The sequence below is a fragment of the Lineus longissimus genome, chromosome 2 (genome assembly GCF_910592395.1).
Source record: "Lineus longissimus chromosome 2, tnLinLong1.2, whole genome shotgun sequence".
Lineage (NCBI taxonomy): Eukaryota > Metazoa > Nemertea > Pilidiophora > Heteronemertea > Lineidae > Lineus > Lineus longissimus.
In genome coordinates, this window is record NC_088309.1 from 4025536 (window position 1) to 4052717 (window position 27182).

The 27182-nt window shown below is 42.2% G+C and overlaps 1 protein-coding gene across 2 annotated transcripts; it reads left to right on the top strand.

The window, feature by feature from the left end:
* Window positions 1-8676: 8676 nt before the first annotated feature.
* Window positions 8677-21911, top strand: LOC135502423 (uncharacterized). Of its 2 annotated transcripts, none has more exons than XM_064795250.1 (2): window positions 8677-8899; window positions 20281-21911. In XM_064795250.1, exon 2 carries the CDS (start codon window positions 20330-20332, stop codon window positions 20978-20980), a length of 651 nt encoding a protein of 216 aa, XP_064651320.1. In that variant the 5' UTR covers window positions 8677-8899; window positions 20281-20329; the 3' UTR covers window positions 20981-21911. The 2 variants fall into 2 exon arrangements, with proteins under 2 accessions (XP_064651320.1, XP_064651327.1); XM_064795257.1 differs by lacking the exon at window positions 8677-8899 and adding an exon at window positions 9740-9757.
* Window positions 21912-27182: the final 5271 nt, after the last annotated feature.

Sequence of the window (27182 nt, forward strand, 5' to 3'; positions counted from 1 at the left end):
ATCAGCCCAGTCCGATCAGGTAAGCATAATTACCTAAATAATCCTCTTATTCTCTCCGTCTATCTGCGCCACGCTTGCGCCGTCCGTTATTGCATCCCTGTTTACGGAGGACAAATCAAATAGTCTCACTGATCAGAGTTTACGACTCTCGCCGCTCTGGTAATCCATCTGAATGAGTTGCTTGGTGTTGTGTACATTATTGTGAGAGTGAGTATGACAGATTGGACGGTTCCCATGATGATATAAAGAGGAAGGACAGCTAAGGTGGGAGGGCTGCGGGGGGCTACGAACAGATCAAAGCAACATCTCATAAAGTAAACGACTGAGTTTTCTTTTTGCTCCAAAATTACTGCAACCGACTGACTTGTGATAAAAGCTTACATTTTGATGACGAAAGTGCTCCGCACTTTTGAGTAATATATGTTTTGCTTTTATATCATAAAGGTCTTTCCCTTGTGTACGGCTCTACATAAGCACTTTATTTTGGATCCGACTATAGAGATAATGCCCTAAATGCAGCGAGTCTGAACACTTTAGTTACTAACCTATACATATACATGTACATTCATGTAATTGAATTGTCTTCTTCTCCATTTCAGTTTGTTCCATCCGCGGGGAGAGACACGGTGCCATGGAGCGGAAGGATCTCCCTCGACAAGGTGACAACCTCCCCACACTCTCGGTTCTCATCGGAATCGGGCAATTATTCCTTGGTCTCCTGCTGACGATTCTCGGGGTAGTAGTGGTGGTCATTGATGCAAGATACGCTAAACTCGGTATGGGGATATGGTGCGGCGTACTCTTCATGATAGCTGGACTTGTCGCTATTTTCTCCACGGGGCTTCGTAATCGGCCCGGACTCGTCGCGGGAAGTGCGATGTATTCATCAGTCCTCATCCCCATCGGAGTGCTAGTATTTGTCTTAATGTGTGTAGCAATAGACTTCTCAAGGAATGATTACAATGTTTATGAGGATTATGAACGGTTTGCCTTCCAGGCTGAATTAAAGGACTGGTTCACTCATGATCGGAGTATAGTCCGGGCCAGACTCGCAGCAAATATTCTCTTACTGATATTCCAGTTTATAGTGATAGTTCTGTGTATTCTCCAAGGTATAATAAGTCGGAAACGGGTCGATAGGCGGAACAGAGAACTTAGGATCTTAGCAAGACAGCATGCAAGGAGTAAAAATGAAGTCAACAACAGTCATGCCTCTGAGCCTTTGCAGGTTTATCAAACGCAACTTTCGTACACTCCTTCGGAATCGTTGAATCTGACATGATGAAATTAAGTTGATCTCTTCTAGTTTTGTTCATTGTGTAGTTACCTCAAAAGAATCATCCGAGTGGGCAAAGTCAACTTGTATGGAGAGTGGTATATATGCACTGCTTAAGAAGTGAGGGATGTGTAGAAGTAGAAAATGGCCAAGATAATCACGGAAAGAGCCGAGGGAGTCACGCGAGTGCCTTTTTGATAACCAAATACTCTACTAAGAACTGACTAACGGGATGGAGCGTTCACGAAGGCCTTGACATATTCTGTTTGAATTGTAGTTCTTCACGTCGTGTAGCATAAAGGAATAGTTACTGCAAAGGATTCATTGTGCACGAACTGGTAGAGCAGGTTGAGTTTTTAGTTGCCGCCAGATGGCCCTTATTTATACCATACTGTAATGCCCGGATGTAATGCGGCTTATTTCCACCGTGTATATATATATATTGTACGTGAATGTACAGCAGCCGAGAGAAAGTATGACAAATGCCCGGGTACCAAAGCCTAGGGAAATACACCTTTGGCAACATTTAGGAAGACCCTGGATAACATTAAATGGTTGTTATTTCTTATGATCGTATAGTCCTTTCGGCTATTCTAGCTTTTGGATGGAACTGTATGTCAGTGGTAACTCCTTCTTTCGTCTAGTCAGTTAGCTGATCGTGCTATTGTGATAAGTTTTGTACATAGGTGAATGATCATTTAGCCGTTAGAAGAGCTACACTTATATAAAATTGTGAATATCATCATGACGGATTGAATTCTCCCCGTATTCATGCATCAATATCTCCTGTAGTCGTCAGTTGACGACGCTATTTATATTGCCATACCAACAAGAGAAACTATATCGAAACAAGAATGTAAGAATATTTCACCAGTTTTCGTTCCTGTACGAGCAACAAACCTGTAACTCAACAACAACAACAACAATCTCTTACAAAAACCTCAACGAAGTTTATTTAGATTTTGACAGCGCAGGTTAGGCCTACACGTATTCTCTTCAAACGAGCACTTGATAGTAGTTGCATGCCTGATATTTTGCAAAAATGGCATCTGTTCAACGATTTCGAAATCGACATTTTGAGAAAATGAAACGCAAAAGAATTAATTGGAACCACATATCGAGGAGCATAGCAATTGCGCTTCAGGGATAGCTGATCATAATCACACAGAGTTGGTGTAGTGAACAGTATTAATGTTGTTTACCTATTCCATGGGGATAGCTGTCATACCATTCTGTTGGAATTTCCTACTGCTGCTGCTGATATTGCTGAGTTGACCTTGTCCGTCCAGTATACCACTGACTAGAGATGGATTACTGCCGCCGATTACACTGATATGCTCCGGAGTGCGAATATTAGGAGAGCACGATGGTCACAATGGTCACAACCAATTTGACATCCGAGCCCCTGCCTGTATTCTCTATTTAAAGGGTCTTCTGAACCTTTTGCTTTGGCTCATAGGCTGGTGATATTTAGGTAATTACGAAAGAAATAAGAAACCCGTAGTGACTGTCGGTTGTATTTTAATGACTTCTATTCTCTTGACATTTGATAACTGTCTGGGAGGTTAATTGTAATTCTTATAACTGCTGTATGTTATTGAGGATGCTGCTATTGTGGCTTGTATCTTCTTGAACAGAACATCGAGTCACACTTATTTCTCCTCGTGATTATCCAGAAAGCGTATGTTCTCCTCGGTAGTTATGGTGAAGTTTAAAGACACTAATACTTCGGGATGACAAGAATGTCTTCGCAATTTAATGGGCACCTCACGTTTAAAACTCGGTAATATCGAACTAATTGTTGTCAATGCCGAGTTTACGTAGATGCAGGCGGCATACGATATGGATTTACATGGACATGGATACATGTAAGGGCTTTAAAATGACATATAGGCCTATATACCACCGATTTTGGATACAATTATCATTAGTTCTATACTATACTATGCGTTGTGTTAATCGTGATAGGTGTTGAAAATTATTTGTGGGATAATTTCAAATTTACAATAAAAATAACTATTTATACCGAACGCATTACTAAGTTATATCGTTACAATGCATCTTGACCCTCAGCTCCTTTTTAGCTTCTACAGATGGATAAACCTGGAGAGACTGGGGATTATTTCTTCATTGCAATACAACCATGTCAGTAATGATTCCTCCGATGTTGCTGCATATCAAGATTCATATCCGAGTTGCGGGCCCTGGCTGTCATCGATGATATACGGCCCAAGGAGACAGGCCGCTGTCTGATGCCGCCGACAAAAGATATAGCATTTATTTTTATCCAGTAGTTTGACATTTGGATGTCGTTCACCATTTCCCTCACTGATGGTCCATTTGCCTGCTTAACAGATCGTGAAAAACGCCCGCGTTCCTTGGGCTTCCTTGAGATGATCATCTATCTTATAATATACACGTATACCGGTTTAACGTAAGACCACGAGAATCATGGCAGGACGAAATTGAAGGGATCGGCATGTGTAGCAAAAAACGAGAAAAATAATTCGAAGCCTCACATGATATCACCGAAACTACATTCTTTAAGAGACAGAACACACTTTGCAAAATGTACTTTGGAAAACAACCACATTGGACATGCCAATAGACATTCGACATGTGACACGTTATAGCAATCCGCACCAGAGCTTTGACGGCCATGAATTTTCCGCCTTGAAGGAGTGTTTGCCTTGTCGTATCAGCTGTCAGGAACCTTCCACACAAATATTGACAATGAGGCATTCGTGACATGATTTAAAAGAAGAATCGAATATCTACCAAATGTCTACCCGAATAGCAAGAGGTTTTTATTGGTTTACATTATCATCTCACTCAGTTGGAAGCTGTCGATATTCCAGAGGAGGCTCACATGATTTGATGGACGATTTTCTTTCATCTCCAAGTTTTGTATTGGACTTACATTAAAGGAATATCACACGATGCTGAAAACATTGAGGAATGTATAAAGACAATTATTCAAAACGAAATGTGCTGCTTTCAGTACCGTGCCGTGGGGATTTTGGCTTATTCATGTTGAGAAGACGATGCAATAAATGTGATCTTTTACGAGAGAAAGGCGTCGATTTGCCTGACACTTTATCGACTTGGCTACCTGATTACTGAGATGCTGTCAAGGACCACTAGCCTATCTAATCCCAGTCTGCGCCGACGACACACGAGTGATGAAGGAGCCACACGCAATCTGTTGGATCCGGCGTGGGAGTGTCTTGCTGTTCGTGTTTTGGAGAATATATACTGTTGCACGCTTGTCCGGTCTCCCTTCTCGTTAGATGGTATTAACGTAGACATGAAAGGCGGAATACGTGCCGTATGTACGTCGCCTGTCAGCCAGTTTCAGCCTCGTACATGTAGTGTGTTATTACTTGAGTATTCTCATCGCGCATCGAAGGAAACAATATATGATATGATATGTTTACCCGCATTAACTAATCTGTTCTTAAGAATCCTAATGCAGCAATTCATAGTCTCGGACTGACGCGAGTCTTGCTTTTAATACAGTGTGATTGGTAATGTATACATCAAAGTGGCACTTATTAATTGACCTCCCGGTAACTAAATCGATGCTGTGAACGATACTAATCATCTTATCGCATCGATCTTTACGCTGTACATTGTATCTTTTTACATGTTTTTCAAATCGATTGATAAACCGACAGTAATTAACAATTTCATGAATACAGATGCCACATGACGTACATGACTTCGTCATTTGCAACATGATATTTGAATTAACCACCGTATGATGTCGATGCTATCCCTCGACGTGCTTCACAAGTTACGTGACGGTTTCCACCATAATACGAACTTCTGTTGGTGCTGAAACGGACCGAAGATTTTCATAGTGCATATTTCTTGCCATTTCATTGAACCATCTTTCATTCAACAACATGTACATGCATTTGCCGTCCATTCGCCGCCATCGTGATGCACTTCAGCAACACGAAATTCATTATTCTTTTCCATCTTCAATCGGTATTTGCTTCCCCCTTACAGCCCCTTTACCCCCCTCCGCCTCTGGGCCTATGAGAGAGCATTTTGAATATGTGATAGCTGTTGCATCACTACTGACGAATACCACGTGACCATTTGTAGAACAGCTAGAGTAGGAAATCAAAGAGTTAACTTCATTTATCGCCAGCTTTCAAAAAGTAGCGAGAATCGACGGAAAGTATTTCCTGCGTGTTATTTGCGACGGATGAGAATCCAATACTTCTTGCTCTAAGCGACTTCCGGTCTGTCGGCTGATGACGCTGATCGGGAAAGACAAGCGAATGAATTTTTCATTGCTTCGGGTTGTGTATATCATGAATTTGAATGCTTGAATGTTGAAAAATTTGACTCTATGTGTTCATGAATATATTTGTCTGGTGTAGTGGCGAAGCAAGAAGGGTCAGAATGCGATGATGTTGCTAAACCTAACCAGAACCAGAACCTTTCCAACTACACTAACTCAATCATAAACTGGACGGCCTCTCTTGTGCATATTAGAGGAATTGTCTTCCTAACGAAGGTTACCGATGATCTGACAATCCCCGCAGTCTCACCATTAGCTTCGTTAATGACACGGCTAATTAACCACGCGGAACTCATGCCTTACTTTCCGGCATGCGAGTATCATTGAGTACATCTTATGTGCAAATCAGTTTTGTGACACCAATGTATCTGAAATAATACTTTTCTTCGATCGTATTTCTTGACATCAGCAAAAATTACCAAGGACAGGACTTCTATTGCGAAACCGGCGCCTCCAGAGGAAATCAATATCGTTGAAGTCAATCACAGGATGATTCCTGTGACTGGTTCATTTCCTTCCCGACTTCCCGACACGCACGAGTTTGTTATGCTCCCCACAAAAAAAAACATGCAAAAGAAGGGTTTGTTTGGAAGACCTTAATGTACGAGGATCGGGGTCGGTAATCAGCTTCCGCTGCCCATCAAGGAAAGGGCAAGGGCAAGGGAAGGGCTTTTCTGCTGACGAGAGCTGGTCGATGGCTTTCTTGGAGGCGGGAGGCGTACCTACTGCGGATAGTGATATCACAAATGCTGACGACAGCAATGCGTAACCATACAGGTTCTGATTCATAAATCGTCTAAACAACTATGGCAAAATCAATTAAAAAATTGGAGGAGGAAGTTATATATGGATATCGCATAACACGTATTTATCAGAATATGTCAAAGCAATTACAAACAGATTTATCGGAAATAAAATATGTCCCGGTAACTAGAATCTACCAGGTCGGTAGTACAAACACACCATTTTAATTTCACCAATATAGATTAATGACAATACCGTGTTGCCGCGTGAAATGCATACGCAGCTATTATGATACGCTTTGATGTTGTTGCTCAATAAAGCTATTCCGAGTGCTCGGTTTTCTTTTGACATCCCCTGTTCTATTGATTCGTCTATTGAATTCATCATGTTTATCGATGTATATAAAAAATATTGATTAGAACGTATATAGCAATCGACACTTTAACAGGAATTGTATCCGGGAGGTTTCTTTTATTGGAAGACTGTAGGCAAGCCAATGGTCCAATAAGGTGACTAATGTGAAGAGTTGGAGAACTGGTGTGGTGCAAGCGCGATTGTCGATATGTCTGGCGTGTTCGATTACTTGCACTGCGCCTGCATGTACACACTCTTGTAAGGGCGGCTACAGCCTCAGTTCACCGCCAGTACGGTGACCTACTAACAACTAGCGCTTGTGGCGCCTGGCCGAAGTAATCTGCTCGTTACTTCGGGAAAGTCACGTGTTTTTGCAACAAGATGGCAGGTCGTCAGACTCACTCCGAGCACAACGCCACTTTGAGAATTGCCATCTATCCAGCACCTCTGACGACACCTCAAACGTCATTCTTTACTGTTCACACCATGTGTTCTGCAATCGATCCAGAGATGGAGGAACTGAAGAAAATGAAGAACCTTCGATGCCAGTACACCAGAGTCTAACAGGAATGGGGCTGAACCTTACACGTCCCAATGGGCGCACATGGCAAAGATGCAATTCATTCAGCCATTCCTGTTCCCGCAAAAGAATATATAAAGGCTATCTATACCAATATGACGACATCAGAGGTGAGTTCGGTTCATCAGTGCAATTTATATCAGATGCTATAGACACTACTGACTTGATCTATGGAGGTTTACTCCCAGCTCGTTGATCATACATGTATACTATCAAGCGCGGGCTAATTGCAAAAGATGGCTTCGCAGTCGATATCTTATTTGTTCGGATAAACGCGGAGAGAGAGGGAGACCTACCGTCTCTGTGTAGAGGGTTACCTCATCACTCCTGCGAGATCTCAAGACACTTTCCGATCACCTCAGTCACGATCCCTTCGTTTCGATCAAGCGTTCCTTTCACGTCAGAAGAAAAATTGAAGCCGATTGGTAATCTGGGATTTGGGTTAGTGATGCAGGATAACGAGCTATCCATCACCAGTTCGATCTTTCTCCTCCAGAACGCCGGATTCTACACATTGGGTGTCTGCGCTAGGTCCGTATCAAATAAAGACACATATAGCGCAGATTGAATGATTAAGACCTTATAAGACATTCTGGCACATGGGTACCGGCTGACAAAGTGCATTTTGTGATTGTAAATAAATCATTTTTTTACCTTAGACAGGCAGTGGTTGTTACTTTATCAAACTTATCGATTACAAGGGAAGTGGGGTGGCAGGGTGGAAGGCCGAGATGTGATCAGAGGTGGGTGGGTTAGAGGCCTCGCCATTGTACCATTCGGTATTTTCGAATGGCCAAGGTGAAGCGCAGCTCGTGCACTCCTTGGTTACTGCAGGAAAGTTTCTTGCTTACATTCCGTCTTCACAGTGGCCCACTTCTTGGCCCCTTTCCTTGTCCTAGTAGGCCTACCGAAGGGACATTGGTGATCTTATAACCGATGAAGAAGCTGTGAAGTGTCTCCTCCTCCCCATAACAAGGCTGCCCAGCCAGGCTGTAAAGGCAATTCTTTATAGCCCTGCGGTAAGGGAGTTTTCCACGAAGTTATGACCAGCCGCCAGTTGAAGCGGGGTGGGCGACACGCCACTAATCCTGTTGCCGAGGATCTGTACTGCGGCTGCACAGCTGACACGAAAACCATGGCAACGGATTGATACATTGCGGACATATCATCTCAAATCAATGGTTGACCAACGTGTTGAAAAAAAGTGACACGCCCAGCATTTAAACTTGCCGCTCCCCAAGGCATGACCCAGTTTACCTGTCCAGGTAAAATGGCTGATTTAATTTGTTTACAATGCGATAGGTTACTTCTGTCCATAACGAGGCTTGTTTGCATAATTTATTCAGCCCCGCCACCATTGAATCAACGTGGTTTATAAATCGATAAGCGCCTGTATTCATGCAAACACGACAAGTCTCCAATATGTGTGCACTTGGTCTTTTGTGTCGGGGTATTCGAGTTTGACCAGGTTTTGTCAAGCGAACCTCACAATAGGGTGTGTTGTGACTCATTTGGGCCACCAGAGGAATTTGAATATTAGGTTGTTGTACAGGGTGGTTTGGAACACCGGATTGTTTTTTATCCTTTATAGGATTTCATTTTATTCTGCTTGGATATAATACATCGATAGGTGAGTTGGTCTAAAATCGATTAAACGCGCAACATATAGTACGGTGCAAACTTGTATAAAGCGTTAAGTGTATAAAACCAGTAAGAATTCATTTCGAATTCCCTTCCAACGGTCCGTATTAGTTTGACCTACTTCTTCACCTTCAGTATTCGTTCACGGCTTCAACCCGGCGTCTTTTTAACATCTTAACTTCGTAATTGCACCATAGCTCAATGAAATATGTCGAACAAATATCGTTTAATGTTTACGACGCAAAACTATAATGTGCCCCAAGTTTGATATTACTGTAAATGTTGTTCTTATGAGAATGTTCTGCCATGGGAGGGTCACCATCATGCCGTGGTCATTTCTCCCATGCTGTTGATGACGAACAGTGACTGGTGATGAGCCATCGAATGGGTGGAGTCAACGGCCCTGAGATTTCCCAGAACTGCGCAGAAAAATATGACTGTTGAAACGAAACAATCTTAATCCGTATGAGTTTCGGGTCGAATCGCAACACTGTAACCCCGCAGTAACTACCGTGACAAAGTTAATTATTAACCAAACTCCATTTAGACCAGTGGGTATTTTAATGTCGATTTAGACTACGCTGGAACGCATTTTTCCGGTCTTTTTAACTGATTAACCTGTCGAATCTAGAAAATCATATCTTCCTTTACTGAATCAATGACATACCTGGCATAGACAAGCGTTCGCCATTTCGACCTAGATTTTTATATTTAGGAAGAGCGACGCCGATTTTGCAATTTTCAAAACTGAAAAAGTTCATCATACGTTGCCTGTGTGACAAAGGTGTGTGGTAATTAAGAAAGACTATACATTAACTTTCATAGTAACAACAAGTTTTAATTAGAGGTAGGTGTGAATAGCCACAAAGTTTGTCGTTTCCATTCTTGCGACACTTAACTTAGTTAACACCTGGTACAAGTCCGCCATGGACCGGATATGTACATATACCTGTGTACACCATTTTGTATGTGGATAAGGCAGCATATTCAAAAATACAATCGAAGCCAATATTTCTATGTTATATGCTCTGTAGAATGTCGGGGTCATGTTAGACTCCGGAGACAGTCCTTATAATCATCATAACCATACTCTTGCTTGGAAGAGGCCGAGCTCGAGATCCACTGCGGCCGGAGTGTATGTTATCATGGTCCGATATAGGTTTCAATGGGTGAATGGGTGAGAAAGGACGATAAGAAGTTGATAGTGAACTCCTGATCATCCTGAGATTCAGGTTTTTGAGACTACTACCTTTCGAGAGGCGGAGTATATTGAAAACAACTGGTGCCGGGATGGGATATAATGTGGTTTAATGCGTATCATTAAAATGGTTATGTGGTGAAAAAGATCGTTCAGCTGCAAACATCTCGGACTAAAAAATCCGACCCATATTAGATGACTATATTCAATATTTGCCGAGGAATGTATTATAGCGTAGTGGGATATCTGAAGATAAGACAATTTGCGAAAACTCCCCATTGCCTTCTCCGTAACTCATAACTGCACTGGAGAATAACTCGGTATCGTCGCCGGGTTTAGCCGTCCGATGTCTCACACATGATATTGATTCTCCAGGGTATTTCATTCGTTTAAAGACCTCATCAATAAAGCTATTCCTATTTACTGTAATACCATCAACATCTCATTGAGGACACTCTCATTAACATTGACGGGCTAATGCAATGGTGGTTGTGAAGTGCAGGTTAGACATCCTGACGAAACCAGTGATTTTTAAGATACTTCCCCCTCGATATTTTTTTGTACGAGGTAGGAGCATAACAAAAACCTGAGCTCAGGATGAGGTAAGAGGATCTGTTGATCGATAGGGGCATGGCTATACACGTTACCTTCCAAAAACTTCCCCATCAAATGGTCGAATTGGACGACTTTGAGGGTTGGGCCGTGCCATCTCATATCATGGCCCTGTTATGTCAGCTTATGCGTGTGTACATTTTACGCGACAAATACACCAGTTAACATGTAGATAAAGGTCAACTGGCAAATTTATATGTCCATCTGTCAGACATTGAGAACGTTACAACAGCTTTTCGAGATGAAATCGGCTAATAAACAGGGCAATAATCGTCTCGTCCAGTTGGAGGTGATCCATATTAGATGACTATCAATGAAAGGGACGGGCGTGACTGACCGATCCATGTCTTGATATCATGACCATTCCTTTGTTAAGACACTCGTCATTATAACGTTAGATACTATCGGTGACTGAGTGCAACAGGTCCGCATCTCCCCCATGCTATTTCCTCAGCCATTAACCAATCCTTCCCTCATAACTAGAGATGAGATCGGTGAAACACACGAGGTGATCTAATGGCTTTTATTATGCTTTATGATGTTGTGTATGGTTCAGAATTCTTCGGGAGTGGTTAACAGAACTCGTCTCGAGGGAGGCGTTTCTGTTGAATTGGTCATTTGGGGCGAATATCATGAATCTCTAGGAGACAAATACGGTATGCAAGTCTGAAGATCACGCCGATGATCTGTTAATTTCTATCCACTTTTCGTTAACTTGATTTACGATAGATTTTGGACTTTGTTGAAATCATCTGGGAGTGTGGTTGGTGCAGTTGATGAAACCATTGCCAAAGTCGAAAACAACTGTGCAGCGGGAATATTTGACTCAAAGAGCTCGAAATTCATCTCCACGTCTTCCGAAATCGGACCATATCATTGCATTAGCTATATGACCAACAGCGCTCTCAACTCAAGGACATCAAAATAGATCATGATTGATTTGTCCTTAACGAACCAGCGCAGATCTGGTTACTCAAAGATTTGTCACATCGATTCACTATTTATATTCCTTTTGAAGCTAAATGCTCAGGTTCACGATTATTGGATTTTTCCAAAAAACCCTCTTAAATTGGCAGAAGATCCTTACTTGTTTTTCGAAAACTGCTGTTTCTACGGTCTTAAAGTTGCACCTGTCGCTATAAGCGATATTGTGTTTGATAGGACGCTGATATGGTCTCTTTTTAAAGTTGTTTCTTTGAATATTTTTATCGTGAAATGTAGTGAATCAATTGTCGTCAGTGGTGGTATCGCATCGTTTTGTTCCAGCGGGCCTCCTTTCTTCTGCTGTGGTGTTTGACGAGGCACTGAAGATCTCATCAATCGTTCCAACGTGATCGTGGCTTTTCTGAATTGTTTCTTCAAATATTGATCACCTGTATAACGGCAAGTCAGTAATGAGAGTTTGAATGTTGTTCGAATGATTAATTTGTTTCCGAGCTCGTCCTCGTTTTAAAACTCATGTCTGGAGACCGCACCGTCTATAAAAGACCTTCTCAGTTGACGGCCTGCATGTGACATCATGTTGGTATATCGTTGGGCAGATTATGAACAGATCAGCTTGAGGAGAAGTTGATAGTTAATTCTCTGGCTGTTAAAAGATAACGATCGCTAGATATTGTCTTCCTTTGAGAGTCGAATAGGATTCAGTCATGCTTTTTTTCAAAGTCGAAATGGCGAAGAGATCCTTAGAAGTAGTCTAAGACATGAGTGGCATTAGGTTATATCTTAATAATAGTGCATCTGCCCCTTCATCTTTGCGTTGACATTTCTTCATCACGGATGAGATGAAGCAACTTCGAGATGTACGATACCTAATCCTTCAACCGTAAACCTGGCATTATAGCTCCGCACGGATGTTGGTTCTTTCGATTATGGTGACGCATTGGGCGTATCTAGTCATGTTCCCTATCTTATTTTTGGTGCTAAATGCTTTCATAAGAGCATTTAATATCTGCTTTCAACTTTTCACTTTAACCTTTGATCTAAATTTGGCCATCATCTCCGCTAGGTGTCTTCCCTTTTCCGGTTTTTGCGTCTATATGCAATTTCCTGTGCCACGGTAATACAGTCCACTTCACGGAGCGGTCGACATGCAAAAGGCCAAGCAAAGTTTGTTCAGTGTTTCGTTATCCCTCGTTCTTGTGACGCGTTGGCCGACTTCGGAAAAAGTGTCTATTTCTTATACACAAGGACATGTACTTCAGACATTGAAGTTTCACCACATGAACATTTTCTTCAACTATCAACCATCACATCCGAGTGTAATTTTGGCTCGCAACTCCCAACTACAGCACCTTCTGCTATATATAAAATCTATATTGACTTGATGATATAGCAAGTGGCCAAGATTGGTTTCAATACATAGTTCCATCACGACGTGATATGTATGTATAATGAACTGGTGCCTGAGTGACATAGTCTGATTATAGGTAAAATCGATGAGGATATATACTCTGGCAATTCCCTCGATCAGCCAAAATGACAATCTTGATTGAAATCAATATCTAGTCCAAACTATGTTTAGCAGAAGATTGCAATATTCGGTCGACTGGGAACCAGATATGAAAACTTGGTCATTTTTGATTGGCGAGTAACAGTACAGGTTCAATCATCCCTTAATTGGAGGCTGTCAGTGTGTCTGCCGAGAGAAAAAACGCTTACGTCAGCAATTTTCTTTCGTGGCAATATCTGCCCACTGGCTCTCATTAATTTTGAGATAGACATTTATGTTCTCGTTAAACAGTGCCTTCGGCCACTGGCTACTGATGAGATTTTGAGTAAGAGTGGTGGTTACCTGAAGAACGAACGCAACACAATCTCTGCCTTAAGACGGCTTTGATATGACGTAATAACTTGACCATCCAGACTGTCGTCTGCTCGGTCGGTATAATCATTTGATCCGTCTGTAACCTTGGCTACGAGAGATTACATCCGCCTGGCCGGTAGTTCAGGATATTATGGTCTATCATCAAGTTAATCCACATTGCAAGGAAAAAGAAAGACAATTTGACGAAGATATATCGACTATTTAAAGTGGGCCTAAAGTCAATATGGGGGCAAACTTGTTTTTATGGACAGCATCGTTGCACATGACGTTTCGATTGTCACTGTCACCAAACAAGAGCCTGTTAATTCCCATCCCATGCTCGTCCTTGCCAATTTCCTATGTCACTTGCATGCTCCTTTCCGCGCACACGTTATTGAGGTATTGCCGAGTGAACAGCTCAAAATAACTGAGAAAATTGACATTCGAGATGCACATGTCATGTCCTTCCTAGGAATGCAACATGTAAAATAACCACCTCAAAGGACAATCACCTTTATCAGGCGGCGAAGCAACTACTGTTCAAAAAACATACTGTCTTGTCGATTTGAATCAATTGAATAAATTTGTTGAAAGACTGGGATCAAACTAAGGATTCCCAAGAGGATTGTAGATTTGCGATGTTCTTGCCGAGAAAGCAGTGCCAAATATATATGTGTGTTTATTCGTCGAGAAATAGTTCTGACACATGTGGTGCATTTACAGATTTGTGCTGGGTGCTAGGTGCTTGTTTACAACGATCTATTTACATATCCGTGAAAAATCAAGGTTCAAAGAATTAACTAGTGCACAGAAAATCAATCATTTCTGTTAATTCCCTATGATTAAACGCCGCATCCCCTACGTCTCGCATGACCATCAATTCGCTAATCTGTTCCGCTAACCTATTTTGCCCGTTCTTATCATTCACTATATAAAAAACCCTCAACATATCTCCCCAGCTGTCCACATTGTTCCTATCTAACCCATATTTTGCATACAACATGTTGACACTTCTCCCCAGTGAAGATTCACTCCCCTGACACACAAGTTTAAAACACAAGCTGACAAATACATTCTTAGATGAAGACATACCACCCATAAAATTCATTAACCGTTTTTCTAGTTCAATTTCAATACAAAAGTCGTGAACAATGCACGGCAGTAAATCATTGTGAGTCCTGTATGGTAGATTTAAAACCCGTCGCAGACACTTCCGCCACGCAACAATCAATTCCTCCATATAAGGCTTAGACAAGTCCAGAAGCTGGGAACCATATAAAGACATACAAAAACTTTTGAAAAGTGCGTACCTTACATGCGCATGGGCAAATCTGAACTGTGCCATTAACATGTTAGTTCTTTTGTACAAGTCATTTATTAAAAGCTCTACTCGTCTCCGATCAACACGAGGACCCAAAATAATACCGAGGTGTTCTTCCTCCATAGATATGAGTATCTGTGTGCCCTCAAAAAACAATGCCCTTGGTGGATCATCTAACCCAAAAACTAAAAATCTACTTTTTGATGCATTGAACGAAATATTAAAGTCAATTGAAAAACAACTTGCTGTACTCAACATTTTCTTCAACCCACGTAATGAGGGTGCAAGCATGATTAGGTCGTCTGCGAAGGCAAAGACGCCACAAAAGAGGTTACCAACATGGCACCCAAAACCAGCCTTCTTTAAATTCGCCACTAGCTCATCTATGTAAATACCAAAGAGTACAGGAGACAATACACCACCTTGTTTCACACCATTAGAGACAGCAAATTCTGCTGAGACACATTCCCCCCATTGAACTCTCACCCGTTGTTGGGTGTATAAAGATGCCAGAAACCTTGCCGCAAACGGGCACAACCCTTTTTTAGTCAAAAGACAGAATAACTTTACAAAATGCACGCAATCAAAAGCCCGGCTAGCGTCCAGCATGACACAATATACTGCTGTGTTACAGCTTTTATAATAATTAATGACCTCATTTACAATTGAACTGCACGCCGCCGTAGAAACACCAGTCTTAAAACCAAATTGAGCATCGGAGGTCTGTAAAACCTTCTCATACTTTTTTAAGAAAATGTTGTCCATAATTTTTCCGATGATGCTACTTAAAGAGATACCACGATAATTATCTGAGACATTTAAAGTATACCTCCCTACTCAGATGATAGCCGGTCACCTGTCTCCTTTATCCAGCGTCAAAATGACCACTGCTGCCTTTCAATTTGAGGCGATCATCACAAACCAATACCGCAACCATATCAGTCGGAACATGAGCCGTGTTGCGTGGAAGATCTATTGGGTGCTTGAAGCCACTCCAGCGCACCGGCTTGTTAAATGAGCGGTGAAGTCTTGGGGGCTTTAAAAACATTTTTAATCAGGTTCGAAAGTTTTCTCCAGTAAATGATGCGTGATGTTACTTTTTGCGTTTTTTTAAGCGCCGCGGTTGCTGTGACGATAACGCCATGTTGCACGTAGCCGTTGATCTTAGTTATTAAAACCAGAGTCTTTCGTAAAACCTACTCGAAAAGAAAGTGTAACGCTTGTTGCAGTTCCGTTTTACCAGAAAGTTGACGCTGAAGAACTAATTTGTGTTAGCATCAAAAATTGCTATTATCATTCATTCCAAGTCGTTTATATGGACTGTTAGCAGAAACTGGTTTGGACGCTGGGTGAAACCCATCACGACTGACAATGATGGTTATTTCCGGCTAATGGGACCATAATTATCATCTCCGGTATCTTAGTGTCATGTTCTAATGATGGCAATAATTTGCTCGACTTATTCGGAAGGGAAACTATTTTTAAGAATAAAGGCTGGCAGCTTTCATATTGTGATATTGTCATAGGGACATAGATAACTGTAGGCCTCGACCAGATCGGCACTATATACAACTTGGTGGTATGATGTAAGTGTAGCCCACTTGTCCTCTGCCAGCCTGAAAACTGACCAAAATTTGTCTCGAAAAATGTTTGGTATCCCTTGGGGGGAGTTGTATTTGCCCCGACCCCACCCCAACTACGCCAGGCACTTGCTTATAAACGCCATTGAGTAATACAAATTGTTCATCCCGTTTTAATGCAGCCGTCGTAAGAAAATTGTCCATCGGCTCTTATAAATCACACATTAAAGGGTTCTAAAACCGTGAAAGAAATGAGTGTCCTCAGAGATCACTCAGACCCAATCAAACGACGATGTGGTTCATGCCCAAGAGGTGTCAGGAAATTAATAAGCATTTAGCATTCATCAGAGTGGATTAGTCTGACACTATCTTTAGATCTCATCTCCTTTCTATCTGCGGTATATTTCATTGAACTAATATCCACCATCACTCGGCGCACTCCGATCGAGACGGGGAGAAATGTCAGGGGATGAGCAGAGATAATTATTGACATGTCTCCTCTATCATAAAGCGGTATCATGTGATTTCTGACCATGTTCCATCTCATCATTGAGGAAACCCTTTTGCATCGGCCGAGCCAATGTAATAATCCATGGCGACGGGTGGTAAACAGTAAATTGGTGGTCTGGTGAACTTCCTTTCGCTACAGGAAGCCGCGAAACAAAAATCTGTCGCACAACGCTTTCCCTGACGAGGATGCTCATGAAAGGAATTCCCGGGGCTGCAGCTAACTGGGCACATATCGCCGATAGATTGCTTGTGCCTTTCAAGACTGCTCTAAATATATCAGTGCACTCATTTAATTAGGCCGGATATCATTATAGATGGGGTGGAAGGCAATGCTACGAAAGGGCCTTGGACACTGATGGTGATTTTTCAATGATTGTCATTACTAACCCCTTACCATGTAGTTATTGGCATTGGATCCTGGGCCATCTGATCAGATCAAACCAACTGCCATTCGTCTGACTGGATGTCCCACCTTATCCAATGAACACCCTCTTAACGCGTATGGCTTTGTTAGCGAGCTGAGGCAGTTCAGTCCTCCATCATTAGGTCTCATCCTTACGAATTCTCTTCACGAGTCAAATGATAGTACTGTACTCTGATGGTGCTTTGTAAACCCGTCATAAGCAATGCGCTCCGCCACCTCTTGTTACTCCCACGGAAAGAACGTGTCTTGCTTTCCACGTGACTTCGAGCCTTTTGTTATCGCCAATCCCTGTCAGCCTTTTGCCAGTCATCCGCCGTTTGAGTCTTCACCATTTCGTGGACGTCAATCTCGTATCAGCGACACCGATCGGCATCAGAGCTGCCACCACGCCCGGAAAAGAACTTGTCTTTCTATCCATGTCTCTTTTACGATCCTTTGATACTCATCAATCCCATCATCACTAATCCGTCTTTCTCAGTAGGATCAAAACTAAGTCAAAGGTTTTGGTTTGACTTAATGATTTACACCATATCCAAGACTCTCATTGCTTTGATTCGGCTCAAGCAACCAGTGTCAGTGCGCTCTCGTTTCAATTAGAATTCAGTTCATGGCCCTGGTGTCTTTAACGAAATGAGCTTATAAGATACGACTTATGAAATCAGTAGACTAGTTTGCCATGCAATGTTAGGGCCGCCGTGGGAATACGGTGTGATTTATGTGAGGATTACTCTATGACCCGCGCCTCAAGCTCGAGATCCCGGTTAAAGATGTTCCTCCGTGTCGAGATGTATATGTACTTGCAGTGACGATCTGTCTGCAAAGAATATCCGGGTGGCACCATGCAGAGTCTATCACTTTGCGTCCAATATGGACCCTAAATCGATCCATCAATAGTCTTATGGTCGATAGCCTGGCGATTGGCCTCCGCAGATTATGATTTGTAAAGATAATTGGAGCCTCATCCATCTTTTCTGGTCTGATGGAACAATGGACTTGGCTATGTAGTATCAGGAGCCAGATGTAAATAGCGAAGATTCTTACATTCATTCACTATATTGATGTTTCTTTCATACTATCTCCGGAGCCCGTGTTCCTCTTGTATTGTGGCCATACCTGGTAGGTTATTGTCGAAGCAAGAAAGGTAAATCAGACTGAGTTGATATGGAGAGGTTCAGCAGGACGCGTTCCATGTGCTCCAACATTGTCTCCTGGCATTGGCATATCCATACGTACGAAAAGTTTAGCGCGGGCAAACATACACTTTAAAGGCTGTTGGCCTTTAATTCTGAGAATCTCTGGTTTCGTTTGTCAACAACTGAACTTGTCAGCTCTTTCTGTATACCACCCAGGGACCTTCTGACATGAATCTGTTTTCAAAGGGTTGGTGGCGGATCCTTCAATCTCTTCCTAAGCTGTTTTGAGCTGCTCTCAGTCTCGGGTGGATACCAGTAACGTTCTCGTCTCTGATTTCAAAACCAAGGTAATGGAAAGCTATCGGAAAGGTATATAAGTTTACGCGACGTGTAAGCGGATTCAGGTATAAGAAATATCCCTGAAAGCTTTTTTTGGCAGATCTTGCCTCTCATGACGTCCATGATGAGGAGGAATTGGATATGTTTTCTCGATGTCAATATAATCTTGGTTTCACATAACTGGAAATGTACGTACTTTCACCTTGTCATCCTTTTGCCCACTTGCAGGGTCTTCTCGAAATAGAATTATGTTTTTAAAGGTTCATGTATCACCACGCTCAGCCTTTTCTATGCTTTTGGTTTTAGCTGCCGCGGCCCATACGATGATGAAGGGTATTTTAAATCATTAAGTATTAGTCCCTTTGGGTGGGATAGACTTAAGGATTACCCTCGATTCCTGTTGCACTCACACATACTGTAGGTTCAAAGAAGAACAAAAATTCCTGACGTTTTTCGAAACAGTAAATTTTCTGATTGCCTGACAGGCTTCGCGTTTAAACGACTTGTGTTTGGACATTAGTGTTAGTTTATGCCTGACTGGTCACGTTATGTTGGCGATATATGGAGTGATCAATAGAGTAGCAGAGCGTTCGGGTCAAAATTAGCTCATTACTTCTGATGACGTGGTGACTGCGTTCATGGGAGATGCTGAATGACTCCTGACCTTTCAGGTGAATGTTTTATGGCCGTGTTTGAAAAAATTTACAATTTCAATTCCGACCGCGTTTCTTGGTTCGTGTTCGCCTTTTTCTTCCTGGCTGATTGATTATATTATGATTTAGGGGACAGGGCTGTTAATATGATGGGGCGCTCCAGTGTGGGCGTTGCTTACTCTTTGCAAAGACTGGCGCTATTCTAAGATAGATTGATGACATGATACCTCATCCCATAGCAATCCAATTTTTGTTATTATGGCATTCGTAAAATACAAGCATCGCTTATAAAATCACGGCTGCTACGCGAACGCTTTAGATTCCTGATCTTCATCAATCAATGGAAGCAAGATAGGGGGATTTAAATTATCATTTTTACTCCGTTCAAAGCACATCAACTCACAAGCTTGAATCCTTCCATCAACTGAAATTCCAATAATGGATGTCCCCAGAAAATGGACCAGTGATCACGTTATGTCAAGAGTATATGACAAAGATATAGTTGGTATATTTGATCATACATTCTGTGACATTTCAATTATCAATATCAGATTCACTTTCATGTCATTCGTTGTATAGATATATTTATATGAAAAATGTTCTGACACGATTTTAAAGAATCATGGCTCGTGTTTTTTCGAGCTCTTCTGAATGGACAGTAAGACCAAAAGTTTTTTTTAAATATTGCTTTCTCTCCATGTTGCAGGCTTCAAGAACTTGGTATGACCACACCACAACTCTCCTCATGTTCATTTCATGTATCCTAAAACCAGCATCATATCTTATAATTCCAGGTTCCCATTCCTTTGAAGTTGACCGAAAGAGGGCGTGAATACAGCAAAGATGGCACACGATCAGACAGACGGGCCTCGGCAGTCGACCTTCCTGATGGGGTTGCTACAGGCTCTGCTCGGCTTCCTCACCGTCACACTGTATGCAGGAATCATCGTCGTCCAGGCCCCTGTTTACATCAGCGGTATCGGTGTCTGGGGTGGCTGCGTTTACATCCTGGCGGGAGTTCTGGCCATGTTTGCCTTCATGAAGAAAACGAGGCGATTTTGTTTATGGTCGGTCATCTCCAACGTATTTGTCATGTTGATAGCGCTGGCGTTCTTTGCGATCGCTTGCTATGCTGTTCACACTCTGCGACTTGACATTTTCGATTTTGAGATTGCCGACGCAAAAGCCCACATGAAAATCAACGAGAAATGCGCTAGCCTCACTCAGTCCTATTACCAGCTGAATCCCGCTTTCTGCAGGGACAAGGTGATCGAATACACCCGAATTGGAATGATCCTCTATATCCTTCTGCTATTAGTCGCTGTGATAGAGTTCATCGCAGGTGCTGTCGTCTGCTTCATGTGCGCCAAGGAGTTGAAGGATAAGGAAGCTGTGTACCGCGCCCCCACCGCCCAGACCGGCGGCCAGGTCAACAAGATGGTCGACTATAGCGAAAGGTCCGGCGCTTACCCAAGCGGATACCCAAGTGCATAGACAGTTTTATTGGAATCCATAAACTCTTTTTTTACTATTTAATCGGTCAACCTGTGACGAGACTGCACAATACATATCCTATGCGTCAGAGGAACATGTTTTATGACGTATTTGACGACTTATGGCCACCATCTTGTCTTGAAACGAAGACAAGTCCCAAAATGCTGGTGTGGTTTCTGATCAAATCGGCTGAAAACCGAAGCGGATAAAGACAAACAAGTGCTTCACTGTTTCGTAAAACAACAAATTACCTGCTGGACTTGCATTGATTCGGTTTTTTCCACAATTGCTGCAATCGTTCATAAAAACTGTCATTGCATAGCAAATAAAGATAAGATTTAATCCATACACGATTGTAGATTAAGAAGAAGCCAATTCTTTGTTACTTCAGTTGCCAGTGAGTGAATTTTTATGAACCTCTGTAGCTGTTTTAAGACTAAAATGTAGATATTTCCGTTCGGGACTTACCTCGTTTCAAGTATTCCATCCGACAGAATGTTAGCAACAATTACTGGAACGAGGTTTGTGGTTCTTTTTGACGTATACGACATACATTCAGGCCGACTCGTGGGATGTTAAAGTGTATGTATTGTAACGTGGATTTCCTGAGGGCTGTATTATATTAACAGATCCGCCATGGTTGAAACTGTTTTGTATATTTTGCTCATTTCTACCCAAGTTATCGTCCTTTCTGATGTATCTAGAACTGTCTTGATACGCGTTTAAGAAAGGTTGTGTATGTGTTTTTTTATAACATTAAGTAATCATAAGAATTAATGTGCAGAATGGGCAGTACATTACATTCATGAACCGTAGTCCTAAAATGAAACAGGTAAAATAAAAATGTCATGTTTGCTTGCAAGATTAAGCTACGTTGGCCTCAGCTGTTTTGAGCACCCCTTTGCATGAAGACATTGCTTTCATGTCCAAAGTATGACATATGACGAGCAACTGCTTCTTTCCCTTTGGGCGCCTTTAGTTTGGATGGAGTAACACTTACGTGACTGAGGACACTAGTGCTATTGACCAAATGGCGTGACTTGGCTCATTCCTCTGCGAGCGTAACCCCTTGTGATATAAGGTTCCAAACCCCTTGGTGAGCGATTAGCGTCATCGGATCGACGCTCTATCATTACTTCATACATTTATAGATCGTATGCCATCAATGATTTTACTCTGACTGGAGGCTATTCATCTTGTCATCGCCAGCCACTAATTGAAAGATATAAACCACTTTCTATCACCGATCAAGGGACACGGAGGTCACATCCAACCTAAAGGTCAGGCCATTCCGTTCTGCATCCGTGTTTGAAGGGGCAGAAGTTCGATGCTTCAAACCAATTTGTTAACAACTTGATTGCCTGGTATGTCAGATTGCTTGCTTATGAATTCTCGTTGCTAATCCGCCAAATGGGCTTAAGAACTGTGTAGCTTGGCATGGATTGCGTTTTATGCTGTCATCCCATGCCACCTGGCTTCCTTACTTAAAGTATGGCATCGTTTGATAATGTTGTAACAAACCTTGCCGAATCCCGGCCATCGTTTACATCAGCGACAACTCGGAGATATTTTGAAAGGCTTTCATTTTACCACTCGTTACGTTCATTGTGAAAGATCCATTTGTTGAGATTAGCAAAAGTTGGCATTATAATTCCAAATTTCTCGAGTGGCTGCGGTTGATATTTTTTCCAGTATGTATTCTCGCCTTAGAAATGTATACTGCATATTTAGATATTTGCTTTTACCATCGCCTCTCTATATTCATCATTGACGATGTATGTATTCATTTCTGTATAAGTTTGTATTCTCGCTTTGTTCTACCGTAAGAAAGTAAATAGTGTTTTATTGCTTATGGTTCTAAATATTTCAGTGTATTCACCGTACATGTATATGCTTTTGTAATGAAATTTAGCTTTAGTGATTTGTATACATATGAATTCCAGTGCAGTTGGCATCTACGATTTTTCTCTTTGTAAGTAACAAATGAACGGCATTTGATGTTGCACTCTTCTAATAGCATTGGCTCTTATAGTGTTGTCTATTCTTGATTGGTCATAGTGGTAAAAATGCGTATGCCATGTATATATAATGTACATGGCTTGCCATTTTCTGCCTGTTTCACAGAGAAAAACCGTTCCTTTTCCTTTTCTAAAAACAAAAATAAAATTCAGATTATTTTATTATGCGTCATATGGAGCTTTTAAAAATGCACTGTAAATTTAAAGTTCAATTTTGTACGGCATGTATATACTATACAACGCATCGGTGTTTGTTGTTCACATAATGTCTTTTGAACGATAGAGTTAATAGTTGCCAGTAGTCATGTGTTCTTGATGACTTCAATCAGGGATTTTCGAAAGCAGAATTCGGATCCGAAGTAACTCCAGTGGTGTTGTCCAATCAAAAGTGCCGAATTCTGCATCCCCTCACTTCATTTGTAATGAACCAATCAGATGGACGCTATTTTGGGGTTGCATGTAGACAGGATCCGGTCATATTTGGCTTCCAAACAAAAAAAACAGGAATGAAACTGATCGTGATGATAATCATGGTATTTACCTGGAACCTGATAAATAGTTAAGCAATTTCATTTTCATGTTTAGAAAACCTGAATTGGAAACAAAAAATACTTGGAAATATCAATCCGTACGACTGAGAAAATCGATAGAGACGTCCAACTTGTAAATACGATACAAAAACGCATATCATGATTTGACTACTTCGTATGTACATATCCCGTCCATGTCCAAGTATATTCTATAAGGTTGTTAATAAATCGAATAGATTTTACAAAATATGTCAGCTTTCTTTTTATTAGATTAGGTGTTTGTTTTAAGTTGTCAAAAGAAGAAGAATGTGTCCACTGAGGAAACCCTCCTTATTCACTCCATCATATACATGTACATGTAGTTATTCGTACATGTACTCATCCAAAACATCAAAGGAGTGGCCATCCGCTGAATCTATTTTGGTGAGGAGCCTTGAGCTCTGTCAGATCCAATGCATCAGATCCCCGGCTTACCGCCAATAAATCTCCTTTGATAAAAGCTGTGCCCGGGGCTCGTGAGAATCTCTGGTGGTCAGATCCAATATAAAGTACGGCGCTTCCGCAACAACGAACAAGCGACCAGTACAAAAAGCTTACAAGGACATGATGGACCATCATGGCTTGGCAAGCTTTAAAACGCGGTAGATGAAATTAAGGAGACTATAATACATCATGAGATATGTTTGGTTTTCGTGCAAAAAATGGGTTCCGGCTGTAGCCTCAGTACCGGTACTTCTCAAAACAGGATCATTGAAAAATCATCAAACTGCTGTAAACACTCTCCATAACGCAATATACTTGTCTCCTGCCCGTCACTGGGACGGACACCGGTGTTCGCGAGTCGATCGGGACGGAATCCGCATCCCCTTGCTTGATCGAATTAGCCGCAGCGGACGCTAGAAGCAGCCGCCGCAGAACCCCAGGCTAAAAGTTTCCCTTTGAAAGAAACCAAGCCAGACACGGAACCAATACGAACTAATCATACCACCGCCTCGCTGTGTAGTTCAGCTGTAATTGGATTAATAGATATAGTTACAGCTGACTGATCTTTTGCTTGAGATGTCGATGAAGACAACGATTCAATTTGTAGTTGCGACAAACCGAATTCTTTGATTAATCTGTATTACCAATTGCCCTGAAAGGTTTCCAGGTCATCAACTAGAGCTGGGAGTCCCGTGGAGTCTTGGAGTTGTCGAAGAGGAAGGGGAATGAGACGTCCGCGTTTGCGGGTCATGGAGCAACTGGGAGACTCATGCAGAAGTTGTCAATGGTGAGAGAGCGCTGTCTTCCCTTTACCTTGGAGTTACTGAATAAGGTATGCTCATCAAAAGGAATAACGTTAAGTCTTCATTCCTTGACTTTTGAGGACCAACAAATCTGGCAAATCCGCCATGCCGGGCAGCGTCTCCAGAATTGGTCGTCATCATCACCCGTGGACACTAATGCCATAACGCAAACGTCCCCATCTTGTAATTTCCCATGGGCATGAAGCAAGTCTGAAGTCATTATGTCCAATTTGTTTGACCTGCCTCGACCATCAGCAGATAGAGAGGGAACCTTGACTAGCCGATTGTCTTCTATCTCGTTTGAAAACTTGACATTTCCCGGTGAAAGTTGTCCGCCCGTTGGTTTTTCCTTATTTCTCGAGCGCGCGGCGTCGAAATAAAATGATTTATTGCATCACTTGCCAACCAATGTCATCTCCCGCCCACAGAACGTTTTCGAAATAGCTTTCTCCTCTGTAAATAATAGAGTAAGCGTGGCCCCCATCCCTACAAACCAAGTATTCCCCAGTACTATTATCCGTACTGAATATACGTCTATTCTTTCGAGATTAGCTGATCGTGAGGAAATTGAAAACAGGGTAGTGTATGGATAGAATGATGAGGTCGACATCCCCATGCACCCCAGGCAGTTTATGTCAGAGAGCGAAGGTAAATGTACCTTGGGAAAGTGTTGAAGGGGAAAAAGGCCGACAAGTAAGATGACCAGCTCGGGGAAGCAAGAAAGGAGATTCGAAAGGGCTAAGCCCGTAAACGAGAAATATATACAAAGCACATCCTGTCGCTGCGGACAGGGACACGACCTCAGACAGGGGACACAGCGCTGACGTCGGAAGTTGGTTGGCACGGACATCCTCAGTGAATGCCTTTCGTGATTTGGGCTCGTGCCCCTGTCACTCTATAAGATGATTTGTCGGGGAATAGGTTTCGTGTCGACTTAATCTGACCTACCTTGCTGACTCCTCCCTATAGTCTCCCCGTGAAGAGAGAATAGGCTTTACTGAAGGAAGACCAGTCAATGCCTGGCTATTTCTCATGGCTGGTGGTAACATTCTGTCATGATGTGGCATCTTTTGGGAACTAAGCAATCATGGGCCGGAGGGACAGTTATTTTATACGAAATAACGTAGCCTAACTGTCCATTTTACCAAATTACACGACAGCAATTCTCCACTCTCTGAAGACTGTCAGAAATCATTATGCAACTCCCTTTACAACACAACGCGTGGCCAAGCCAAAATCTTCTCCTCAAACCCTGAGCCTGAGGTGCAAGGCAAAAAACATCGGCTGGAAGAGTTGATTGAATACAGAGCTGGTTTTTATCCATGCGGTCCACTTCCCTCATTTGCCTGATGCGCCAATTTGCCTCCGACTGATGGCCGTTTCGAACCGTGGGCGATATGCTTGATTGATACTTTCGTTTGCTTTTTCTTGTCATGTTGCTTAGCCTTCTGTCGGATGGATGGAGGGCAATACATTTCCTGTGTCAGCCAGAGACCAGATCAAGAGTCATGACCAGTCTCAGCAGTCATAAAAGACGGCAATAAACGATCATCAGGCGGCAATAAACGAAACCTATTTGACTAAAGTCATCCAAAACTCCCCATGCGTTTCTTCAGAAAATTCCTTTCCCCTCATCGATCGACAGCATCAAAGGGTATTAAAGGAAATATCATGTTCACCTTCCAGTTGGCTGGGCCAGTGATGTCGTCTAGAGCACAACCTAGGATAGAATGTCGCCGTCTTATGCACAGTGACGGAAGCAACAACCAATACGCACCATCCATTAGAATCCTCAGGACTGGCTAACGTCTGTCTTGGTCACTTACCATCAAGAGATGGTCAATTTAGATAAAGGCACTTTCCCTCGGGTACATCACTATCGATGTTTGAGCGATGTTGGTGTCCGAGAGACCCAGCATGCGCGTGGGGCAATACGGAGCTACAGGGGCATTTCGTTGGCCATGAAATGGAAATGTCAAAGGCACAATCTGACATGATAAGAACGTGCCGCGGGTCAGTGCAGCTTTTAGGTTGCGACTTTGTCCTCATATTCTTACACGGTGTAAGCAGTCGAAAATGTCCCCCTAGAAAAGTCTGGGCCTATTGTATTCATATGAATGGTTCTGTAGACCACTTCTACGGAGGTCAAAGAGACTTTTTATGAGACCGAGGACGATTGGAAGTTGTGATTGTCGTATTTTCCCATCACAAGGGTCACTGGCTCATTACTAGGGGGATATGAAGTGAAGGATATCATTTTACCGTACACTTCCACATCAGTGAAAAGTCTGTGGTTACGCGTTACCCCCTGGTAGGCCAGAATGCTAACCCTGCCAAGGCGACCATCAAATCAACACAAGGCAGATAA

What these genes read in the sequence shown, in the direction of transcription:
- LOC135502423 (XM_064795250.1), top strand. Translation starts at nt 20,330, where the DNA reads ATGGCACACGATCAGACAGACGGGCCTCGGCAGTCGACCTTCCTGATG.